The sequence below is a fragment of the Papilio machaon genome, chromosome 13 (genome assembly GCF_912999745.1).
Source record: "Papilio machaon chromosome 13, ilPapMach1.1, whole genome shotgun sequence".
Taxonomy (NCBI): Eukaryota; Metazoa; Arthropoda; class Insecta; order Lepidoptera; family Papilionidae; genus Papilio; species Papilio machaon.
This window is the reverse complement of record NC_059998.1, coordinates 6,715,536-6,728,259: the sequence shown is the minus strand read 5'-3', so window position 1 is coordinate 6,728,259 and position 12,724 is coordinate 6,715,536. Positions and strand designations below refer to the sequence as shown.

General features: G+C 33.7%; 2 protein-coding genes across 2 annotated transcripts in view; one reads left to right on the top strand and one right to left on the bottom strand.

Moving 5' to 3' along the window:
- LOC106719740 overlaps positions 1 to 12,724 on the bottom strand; it is a 43,202-nt gene that overhangs the window by 7,198 nt on the left and 23,280 nt on the right. The window lies entirely within an intron of this gene.
- LOC106719842 (transforming growth factor beta-1-induced transcript 1 protein) overlaps positions 1 to 12,724 on the top strand; it is a 29,469-nt gene that overhangs the window by 1,540 nt on the left and 15,205 nt on the right. Inside the window, exon 2 of the mRNA XM_014514301.2 lies at positions 9,594 to 9,653. Within this exon, the coding sequence (XP_014369787.2) occupies positions 9,594 to 9,653 (60 nt within the window). The remainder of the gene's footprint in view (positions 1 to 9,593; positions 9,654 to 12,724) is intronic.

Genomic DNA, 12,724 nt, shown 5'->3' with positions numbered 1-12,724 from the left:
TTTAACTAAAGTAATACCTTTAATTAAGAGACAACGCTTTAATTATAAGATAACAATTCGAACAAAAATTGGAAAATACTCGTATCTATCAATAATTAAGAGCGTAATAAAATAAATTACGCACACCTCAAAGTAGTAAACAATAAGAGTAATACAATCAGAACACGCAGTCATTATTCTATTTTGAGTTTAAAACAAACACAAGGAAAACGAAACCATTCAGTTCTAAGTAAAGCAATTCTGCCGCAGTTTGATGTTTCGCGGTGCGGTTAGAGCTCCCGTATCAAGTACAAGCAGGAAAACTTCAAGTTATCTAACTTGATCTCATTGTGCAATAATCTAAATATAATCCAACAAACTAAATTCTCTGAATAAAATGGGGTTGGTTTAATTATAAAATATGTAAGACCAACTAAGACATAGAACATTTCACACATAACCTGACAAAACACAGTACAAGCCTTTTGGGTATCATTGAGGTACTGTAACTTCACTTTAATCCACCGGGACAGATAACTTTGTCGCACTATTATTTATATATATAAAAGAAAGTCGTGTTAGTTACACTATTTATAACTCAAGAACGACTGAATCGATTTGACTGAAAATTGGTGGGCAGGTAGCTTAGAACCAGGAAACGGACATAGGATAATTTTTACCCCGTTTTCTATTTTTTATTCCGCGCGGACGGAGTCGCGGGTAATAGCTAGTTTCTAACAATTTATCCTCTATTAAATTATTCAAACTTTCGTGAGACATTATTACTAACTTATATCGAAACGGCTAAAACACTCACGCGCCGACGGGCCGCGTCCGCGAAATAATACCAATCCCACTCACCCTGATGAAGAGCCCCCGTAGGGCTCGAAACTAGTCGGTGACGACACCGGATATATATACGTGAGTGTTTTAGCCGTTTCTATATAAGTTAATTTATCCTCTATTTCATATAATTCCGATAAAACTATGGTAATCGGTAAGGTGTTCTAAGTATGAGATGGTTTCTGAGCCTGTAAAATCCATCTTTTTTTAATTTATTAATTCAATGAATTACACTTTAGTCAGCATAAAGTCCTCAACTATTCTAATCTTGTCGACCTAGATTTTTTTATACTCTCGTTCCATTTCTATTAATCACAAATAGTATTCTTCAGAAAGAGACTCTTCATCAACAGTCAAACAACATAATGTTATTTTGTGGGACTACACTATATAAATTAAACGTTTGCAATCCATAATCATACTAATATTATAAATGCGAATTTAGATGGATGGATGAATTTTTGTTTGAAGCCATCTCCGGAACTAGTCAACGGATCTTGATGAAATTTGGCATATATGTAGAACATAATCTGGAAGAACACATAGGCTACCAATTAAAGGAAGCGCGAAAGGAATCGCGGGCGACAGCTAGTTAATAAATAAATAATAATATTAAAAACCAAAGGTTTTCACAAAAACACAAACAGTTTGCAATTTGAGTATTGCCGTGACGGTAGTAAACATTGAGATATTCCTGTATCGTGTTTTACGAACGCGTCTATTGTTTGTGTAAACGAATTTTATTTTAATCTGGAATCTATTCGAAGAAGATTGCCAATTACTGTGTTATTTACAATTACTTTTTTTTATAGAAAGACACTTTTATTTTCGTCATTGTTGTTACATTTGTACTCGAAGAAAATTATTTTAGATAAATTCAATAATAAATATAATTTCTTACTAAGGCTGACTTCTAATAAATTTAATAATTAATGATCATCATATAGTTGTATGCCAAAACAAAAATAACATGAAGATTTTCCAAATAACATATTAGAAGAAACATTGACCATGACAGATGACGCTCCGCTAAAGCTCGGTCAGACAAATGAGAACAGCTTCAGTAAAACTTCTAATGCTAGTTTTACACAAAAGCATCACGGTAACTCAGAGCAGCAGACATTGCAGTAGTACTCAACACAGCCTACTTTTCCAAAGAGGTCAAAGACCCCGAGGGATCCACCTGAGACCGGTATACGATAATGACAAATTAAGAGTTGCTTTTCACAAGTCAAAGAGGAAATGTAATGAAAATTTATTAACTGAAAGCAGTAATTTTTACGAGGTCCAAGAGAAAATTTGTGTACTGTTCTACCTTCGTGAGATATATTTCTGAAGCTGACCTCCACCCACTGTACCCAATAAACGTACAAACGTATTATAAAGCCGCATAAAAAATCTATTTTGACTCTTCGCGACTCGCACTATTACTATTATAAATAAGTGAACACCTCACGTTTTCACACGGTCCGCACGTCTTATTGTTAGTCACAATTTGTATGCACGGTGTAACAGGTGGCCGCCAAAATAGAACTCCTTGTGTCACTAGAGAGTTTTATGGCGTACTAAGAACTGCGTACTGCTATAAAGAAATTTCTGAACTCCAATATACGTAATCGAAAAGCTGTCATTGAAGTAATCACTAACAGCTTTTATAATAAAATGTCGTAGCAAAATATTAACTGCGATAAAAATATTTCTAATGTGATTCTATTTTTAGTAACACCCGAAATTCCGTCCTCTCGGATTAAAAAAAAAACTTAACTAGTAGCCTATATGTTCTTCCAGATTGTGTTCTATATCTATACCAACATTCAAGAAGGATCCATACAAACGTTCTTAAGATATCTTCTAACAAATATCTATCCATACACCTTTCCAAACATTCGCAATTATAATATTAGTAAGATTAACGACCCAACGTTTAGAAGTACTTTCTGCGATAGTTCCGTATGTGGGTACTAAAAGCAATATACATCATAATAAGAAAATCCACAAACAAAACTATATTCAGCACAAAATATAACAACAAACAGTTAACTGTCAATCATGTCACACTTTATGTGCAGTTCAAAACCGGCATTACTTTGTACAAAACCGCTGTACATTAATTTTACGACCAGAATAAATCACATAAAGATTTATTAGGTGCCGAGACATTGTAGCTTGTTATAACACTAGTACAGAAACATTTTCGACATGTAAAAACCTTGTACTATAATATGAAAATCGCACGAATATATCAAAATACACTATCTCTCTCTTACTCTAACTGAAAGAAACAGCACCAATAACACTGAATATTTGTACTTATATTCGTCAACACGTATAGTCGATTACAAAATCGGTCAAAAGCTGATATTCCTCACAATAGCGGGCGAGTCTGCGATCACAATGCATCCCACGCGATGCTATTTCAGTGCTGGATGATCCCGCTGGAGTGCAGGACTGCAGCTAAGGTCGTACGAATGTTTTAAATACAATACGAAAATTAACATAATTACCGAACACGACAGTTATAATTTAATGTTTTGTGATACGTGACGTAATGATGAGGGATAAGTTATTTTTAAAGCTATAGTGTGGGTTTTCAGTGACAAAACACATTTATATAAAAAATATGACAACCACATCATTCTCTAAACATAAACAACTGCAAATATTACAGCAGTAAAATTTCACGATATAAGGTTCAGAGCCAACTGAACAGAATTATAAAGCAATATGTTGAAAATTAAATTTTAATTATTTTGAACAAAATAATCGTGTCTCGTGGAGAGATTGTGTGAAATTAAGAATAAAATTGATGCATGTAATTCTCGTAGCGAAAGACCTTGATAATCTAAAAGAAGCGAGCAGTGTGGGCGCGAAGAAAGAAAAGTTGTTGAATATGTAAAATGAGAGGAAAATCGTAGAAATCTTAATATCTTAAACAGAGCAAATTAATAAAAATGCTTCAACTAGCCGTCGCCCACGACTACGTCCTCACTGAATTAAAAAAAAAACTTAATAAATAGCATATATGTCCTTCCAGGCTATGTTCTACATCTATGCCAAATTTCAGCGAGATCCATATACCCTTTTGGAGATACCTTGTAACAAACATCCATCCATCCATCTAAAATTTCGCATTTATAATTATACCTATACAAAAATATATTTTTATCACTTTTCATTAAAAATGAAAGAGGGAAGATGTTTTTACATATTTTTCCTTTCACCATTGTGCCTAGAAAAGTTGCCTTTGGCTAAGGTATTATTCAAAGCATAAATTGGTGGTTCACTAAAGCTCATGATTCGAGTGTAAGAAAAATATAAACTACCTTGAAAAGAATAAAATGTTTTTCATAACATATATTTAATTGAAAAATAGCTGTGATGTAATAATTCAGAGAACTTCAAAACACTATCAAATTACATGGTAAAGTAATAAAAAATTATAAACGAATATCAACATGATTACGTATTACAAAATAACTGACAGTTCACATTATCATAGAATATTGCTGCGATAATCGCTAAAAAAGCGATACAATAAAACCTATATCGGTTATATAGATAAACAGTTATAATTAAGAAATCGCATAATAAAATGAAAAGCGGAAGAATATTGAGCTATAGCTAAGAATTGGTTTGGATAAACTACGTCATTTTCATGTAATAAAACGCGAAATATTAAGCTTTTCTTTTGTTTGTATATAATTTTGAGATGGAATGTTGGCAACGTTAGATGCAGTAAACAAAATCGTTACGATCAAAGCATTCAACAGTATTAAATGGTTAGTTATAATTTATAATGTCTATAAAAAGGGCCGCATAAGTTCAGCGCTGACAATTTCATATCAGACGCGACCCTGAGTAGAGCAAAGGACATGTTACTCATAACTTGTAATAATTCTAAAGTATGTGAAACACTAAAATACCTAAAATTTTATGTATTGTAAGGTGAAAGGTTAACACTGTTATTCTCTTAAAAAAAATGAAACAACATGTATGTTTCGTATGGGTATTTTGATAGCAAAAAACCCACGGCTACATTGTAATAGTTACATTTTTTAACTCAACTTTAGTTGTATGAAAAATACGTCTATATTCTCTCCAGTCTTCAAGTGGCAGAGCACAGAAAGCGACTAGCAGTAATGGGTCTTGCTATACTGGTGCCTTCGTTTTTACCATGACTTTGGGGACGGAAGTTAACAGGGTTATGTGACACTACACTCTCACAGAGATACATTCGCAGATCTGTGGCGTTCCCTTCAGTCCCGGTGTGCACCCAAAGCTTCCAACTCCGGTCAGGTCCTTAATTTGTTATTACCATAATTTTCAATTCATCTTATGATCATACCAAATATACAAACATTGTGTTATTGTGAAATACAGGATGCATGCAATTGGTGAGTATCAATTACTGAATGGAATAAACCGTCGATGGCTAATGAATAAGAAAACTTGTGACAATCATTGTCCGCATTGTTCCTGGCGCGTACGTATTGTTACTGTAAAGAAGATTGCGTCTCTTGAATGATCGATTATATAACTACATGCCAATTAATTCTTAAATGTTATTTATTTTTTCTGAGTATTTAATGCAGGCAATATGCACTTAAACTTGTGGCAAATGTCTCTATGAAATCTGGAGCACGGTTGCTCATTTGTTACCTTCTAATTCAATTTCACTCCTCAGAAAGCGCCTCTTTAATTTGCAATGTCATGTCATGGCAAATGTCCCAGGGACCGTGATATTGTTTTCATTTATAGTGGTTTCTTTCTAACCCGAGTTTCTCACTCATGGAGTTTGTTCGTCGGGAACGGACAATGAGTTTCGCCTATAGAAGTTTCTGGCTTATCCAGGTTCGACCGTACCATAGGAACTTCATAGTTAAAACCTTTTTTAGGACTGAATCTTCGATAGATTCAAGTTTTAAACTAATTTAATGTAACTTAATCTTTTTTTTATATTTTCGTTAATGACTTTTACATGTATGTATATAATATTACAAGTATACGAGTTAATAATTCCTTTATCTACATCGGCTTTAATCTGAGACTTTATATCCGCAGTTTATCTATCTACAACATCGAAACAGCATTATCAAGCAAACGTTATCACTATCGGACAGTATTACATTAACATGCAACAATCAAATTTCTCTTTATCAGTACTGCCATTGCAATTCAAATGTTTGAACCCATTCTGAAAGAGAAGAAACGGATAGCTATATTGTATGTTATTATACTAGTGTGACAATGGAAACATACCGTTAAAATAAGCCGGAGTTTGGTTGCTTTTAGTTATCAAGCTCTGTGACACTAAGATTATTTTTTATCTTCCCAAAACACGAAAAAAAAGGGTTAAGTGGGAAATAATCCCATAACCCTCCAATCGCTTTCTCTGATCAATTTTCTTATTTATTATCCTTCTCTTACCTTCTTCAAGGTATGGTTTTCTTGTGATGTCAAAATATAGGTAGCGGTGATGACACCATAAGAGAGACCTTAAAAATATACTCATCATCATGTACTAGTCAAACTATAAAATAGATGCCATAACCCCTCAATGACTTTGCTAAAGTGGCGCTACCTATAATTCCATGTCGTTTAACTTAATGCAATAGCAAACAAAGTTGATTGGCAATTGACTCGCTTAGTTGGCGTTTGTTTGCCGATATTATATCCTTTGCGTGTTAGATCACTATTAGATAAGTGGAAAATTATATTTCATTAGAACACCCTATTGTTTTATGACATGCATATCCTACTTATGAAGTGTTCTTTTTGATGCGACAATGTACCTAACATAATCATTTGTGGACAAACGGTTCTACAGTCAAATTTTGTTAAACATGGTTTCCTACTGCCGTAACGTAATCTACTTAACGTATTGGTATTCTTTTCCTTTTCTGTGAACAAAATAGAGATGACAAATATTTCGTAGAGTACTTTTCGCAGTTGATTCTAGGAAATAAATATTTGTTTAAGTTAATCTGTATATTTATTAAAACTAGTTATTACCCACGACTACATCCGTGCGGAGAAAGTGAAAGAATTTTTCAAATGAATTAGTTTCGGAGCCTATTCAATGCAAACAAACAATCATATCCTACCTCTTAATATAAGTATAGGTTTAAGATTGCGCCTATAAAAATATTCGAATGTTGTTTGTATGAGGTCATTGCTTTAATGTATATTACATGTATCGGAACCTGTAATACAATTTTTATAGCTCATGTGGATTAAGACTTGTTTTTATTTTAACAAACAAGCTTATTACTATAATTTTTATCACATTTTAATTATATATTAAAGTGTATCGAAATCTAAATGTCACTAAAGTACAGTTTATTCACGAATAAAGTACAAATATATACATAAAGGGACTCATTAAGAAAAGTATATAATTATTATTGTCAACTAACATGAGTTGTAACTTAGTATTAACTTCGAAAACAACATAGAACAATGAAAGGTGAAGTGAAGGCTCGTGTTAAATCAATTATCATAAACTTGTGAAAATGAATAAAATGTATTTGTAAAGTTTTTTTAACATTACAGAATAGCACCGCAAGTAAACAAACAAACACTACTGGGTAAATTTCCTCGTGTTACGCGGTACAAATCGAGACGCACCTTGACCTTGCTTCGTCGTCCTATATTGCTAATCGACAACGATTGGCCCAATTGCACAAGACGTAGCGGTTTCACCAACCAATGTCTTGCTAAACAACCTATTTATAATATAAATAAATGCAAATTTTAAATGTTTGGCATAAAACAGAATAATGATTCATTCTGAATTTTTTACAACCATACGGCAAGTGAGGAAATATTTTGTTTATATACGGAAATTTTATTACTGCAAAAATATTAGGACGTCGTTTTTTTATTCAATATTGTACATACTTGCAGCTTTCTCCTACCTTATAAGACAACAAATATCATTAATTTGCCCAAACCCGCTACCGCTTGTGACATAGTTACCTTGACCCGTTACAAATGTTCTAAATAAGGCTTAAAGTATTGTTCCTTAGACTTCCAAATACGTATGACACGTTTGCGTGACTCTGATGCGCTTTCTTTGATATTCCCAATATGGTGGGTGCATTACGCCCTACGTGAGTTAAAACAGGTTCTCTTTATGAATCACTTGTTAACACTAATTGTATTATCAACAGACTTGTAAATGTCTTAGAACTGTACATTAATTGTAAACATTTCATAGACATGTCCAAATGATGCTGGTTGCTTTAACATAAGGAAAACTTATGTGATTATTCTAATATATTACTGTTTTTTTTTAATTGTTTATGTATAAGACTGACAGGAAAAAGTATCACTATCATATAAGAATGAGACCTATTCTTTTTAAACGCCTTTGGGATTTGTAATCTTTTTTTATATTATTAGGTGGGAAACAAGCAAGCGGCCACCTGTATTCATCGAAATAGCGCAGCGACCGCTGCCGAGAGACATCTTCAATTGCAGATGCATTGCCTACGTTAATCGACGGAGGAGGGGACGTAGAGATAAATAATATTTCCCTCTCCTATGCGTCACCTCCTCCATTAAATCCACTTCCTCTTCCCGTCTCTTATAAGAGAGGAGTGGGAAGGTATAGAAGACTAAAATTATGCCTCCGACACTACACTCATCAGATGATACGCGGAATTGATTCCACTTCACTCCTGTCTTCTGTGATGTCGTGGTATTGCATCGGGCGAGCCGACCAATTCATTCAACAGATATTATTGTGCTGGCACATACTATTCGAATTTCGCCAATATTGAAATCAAGAAGGTGCTTTTCCTACATTAAATAGACAAGAAATGCTATTTTGCATATATTCACATCACTAGATAACCAATCATTGCATAATTTATGTCACGTAATTGAATAAGGAATGCGTGGTAAAGTAAATAGCGACATGAAAGAAAAAGCGCATGCCAAGGTCATCCCAAGGCCGTTGCTTATCCAAGTAGACATCTGTAATTGTAAAGAAGTTACCATTCGTGTGAATCTGGCATAATTACATAAACATTTCATGTAATGGACAGTCAGTTTAAGGTATCAACACACTTGAGTTTTCACGTGCGTTTCATTTCTCTATAGGATGTTAGTTTATGCTCGAATATTGCTCTTTGAAAGTGACACGATAGGATTACAGCCGCACTCAGAATCGTTTGGTCACATAGGTCGACATTTAATGTAAATTAGTATAACAAAATTACTACTACTGAGATCGGCATTTCAATGACAACACAGAGCAGTATAACATAAACTCCAATTTTATAAAGCATTCGCCACAAAAGACAAATAGTTTTTCACTACAAAATTATTGATGAATAAATTTGTTATCAGTGTGTCAATACCTTAATCCCCTACCACTGTAAAGTGATGTCATATCAAAGTCGATCGAGATCTTTATCTCGCATACATTATCGGTCAGATATGCACTCGGCAGAGGCAAGGTCAAACAGACGACTACTTACATACAGGGACAAATAATGTAGAGCAGTAAGGAAATCGCTTCGGCAATTAGTAACGACCTTTTTAGCTAATTGAATCTAAAGTATATATAACACACTACTTTAATTGCTGTGTTCTATATTAATATTTATATATATAAAAGGAACTAACTGTTTGAACCTGTAACCGCTCGGTACAATTTCAATATTGTCTCAAAATAAATACACAGTTTAGGATGTCAAAGCCTTCACCATTCATTTCAAAACATTTCTGTTTCACATCCAAAATTTTTTTTTTGTTTGTTCCAGTCGACAAAAGACGCAGGACCAGCCATTTGCAACAGCTGCAATGCAGTGATCCAAGGCAGAGTGAGTAACCTTAAATCACATCATCTCTCGAACTAATCACCATATCGCATACCGGCTTATTTTAGTGTGAACTCAAACTATATTCAGGTCACATGTTATTGTGCTTGGGTATATTAATTAAGATTTGTTGCAATCATGCCGTTATGTTCAATTAAAGCCGTATTTAGTTGTTTGCTCCTCAACCTACCATACCAAAGCAATTTAATTGAGTGATAAAACGTGACTCGCAAGAAGATAGTCAATTATTTTTATTACTTTGTAAAACGTATTTAGCAATATGGGTATTGAATTTTATAACCTACCTAGATTAGATTAGATTATACATCTTTTTCTTAAATTATAAATATTTTTCTACCAATTATGATAAAAGGTTTCTTTCAGCCAGCTATTGTTTTTGAGTAAAACCGTATCAATGAAGCTAGAGCAAATAAAGCAATGATAAACAGAAATATATTTACAATGTAACTACGTCATCGATTGATAAAATAATAAGTTATCAATATATAGATCTTAATGTACAGAGAGCAACGTAAAAAACACACTCAAAAAAACAATGAGCAACAATGAAGTGAATAATTTAATATTGTGGTGTAGTGAGTTAGATTCGCTTAACAATCCAGAAAAACTACCAAAGTTAAAAAATACTTTTTTTTTATTTTGACACATCCGATATATGGCGATAATCATTCCTGGTACATACCGATGGCTCCTATGAATAAGGTCAATGTGCAAATCGACAATTGTTCAGGAGAGGCTCTCAAAGTTTCAACCTTATAGGAAAATAGGCCGCATGGGCCCCTTTACTTCAGCAAAAAATAACATTCAACCCTATAAATGAGGTAACTTTTAACACAAAAAAGTAAAAATCATCAACTTGTTACTTTGGCCCATATAAAAACACATCGATATGTAAAAAAAAGTTATAACGTTGTTTTTACCTTGATATATTTTAAGGTGAGTATATTTTAGGTATAACAAGATGACAGCACTTGTGTCGACAAGTGTACAATCAAATAAATCCATTCGGAAACTTCGAGATATCGATAACATTGTTACAATAAGCGACACAATTTTCTGTATCGATAAATAATAAAAGTTCTAGAACACATTTCACAGGTTGACCAAGTAAAATAATCTCTACACATTTATTTATAAACAAGCTGTCGAACGCGACTCTGTCTGTTCGGAATTTCTAAAAAAAACTTAGGAAGTAACAAATGTGATCTTCCAGACTATGATCTATACTATGGCAAATTTCATCGAGATCCGTTGAGCCGTTCTGGAGATACCTTCTAACAAACATCCATCCATCTAAACATTCGCATTTATAATATTAGTATGACATCAATTTTATAACAATAGCAAAAATTATTTATATCCTACACAATTAACCTTATAATTGCCGTTGCGAAAGATACGGCTAATGGACTTGCTAATCGGAATAATTAAGTTCAGTTTTAAGATATACCAGATTAGTGATTACTCACGTCTTAATATTCTTGCGAAATAACTTTAAAAACATACAAAACCGCTCGCATCGCTCCGATATTCATTAACAACTAGATGTCGCCCGCGACTCCGTTCGCGTGGAATTAAAAATAAAAAGTAATAAGAAGCCTATGTGTTCTTCCATATTATACATATATCTGTGCCAAATTTCATCAAGATCCGTTCAGCCGTTCCGGAGATACCTTCAAACAAACTTCCATTTAGGATTTAAAAAAAAGCTAAGTTAGTCGTTAACAGAAAATATTTCTGTTAATGCAAATGTCAATTTGATACTTTAAAGGTATTAAGTTCTAACAAAATAGATTATCTATGTTGATGTATACTCTGTCTGGTAATGTATACTTGTCGTTGGTTGTCACATTGTTACACGTTGTTAATTAAGCAGGAGGCTAATAGTGTTAATAGGTTATGGGCTATATCCGTGATTTTTTTCAGTTTTAAACAGTTAATTGTTAGTATCAATTAGTATAAAACAGTTGAAAAAAAGTGTTATTAGCCAGTATTAATTTTTTAACAATGTCGGCAAACGTGAACTATTTGCAAGGCATACCGAAGCTAAAAGGTCGTGAGAATTACGACGAATGGAGCTACGCTGTAGAAAATCTGTTGGTGCTGGATAATTTGGTAAATTATATAAAAGCTGAACCAGAACAAGTTTTCGAAGCGAAAGCGTCGGATGATGCAAAAGCTAAAGCCAAGATGGCGTTAACCATTGACCCTTCATTATATGTGCACATCAAAGAAACCAAAACATCTTTGGAGTTGTGGGTCAAATTAAAGAACATGTTTGATGACTCAGGTTTTGCTAGGAGGATAACCCTACTGCGGCATCTGATATCGTTAAGGCAAGAAAATTGTGAATCCATGACGTCATATGTAACGCAAGTTGTGGAAACAGCTCAAAGATTAAAAGGGACAGGATTTGCAATAACTGAAGAATGGGTCGGATCGTTACTATTGGCAGGTTTAGCTGAAAAGTTTGCACCGATGATTATGGCCATAGAGCATTCAGGAATCAAAATTACGACAGACAGTATAAAGTCTAAATTGATTGATATGGATGTTTCTAGAAATGACACGGACGCCAGTGGCGCTGCATTCGCTGCTAACAAAAAGAATAAAATTAAATATGGCGCGACACCACAAACAAAGCAAATGTCAAATTCAAAAGTGTCAATGTCAAACGAAAAAAATGTGACGTGTTATAAATGTAAACAAGTAGGACATTTTCGAAATCAATGTCCAATACTTAAAAAAAAACATGCAGTCTAATGCTTTTAGTGTTGCTTTTTTGAGTGGAGAATATAGTATAAACGAATGGTACGTGGACAGCGGCGCGAGCGCACACATGACAGCAAACAGTACATGGGTGCAAAATGCAAATTATACACCAGTTTTATCAGAGATAACTACTGCAAATAACACAAAAATGCCAGTGTTATGTTCCGGTGACGTACATGTGTCTACAAATTGTAATTATGATGTTATTATCAAGAATGTACTGTGTGTTCCGAGGTTAACAACAAACCTCTTATCAGTCAGTGAATTGATTAAAAATGGAA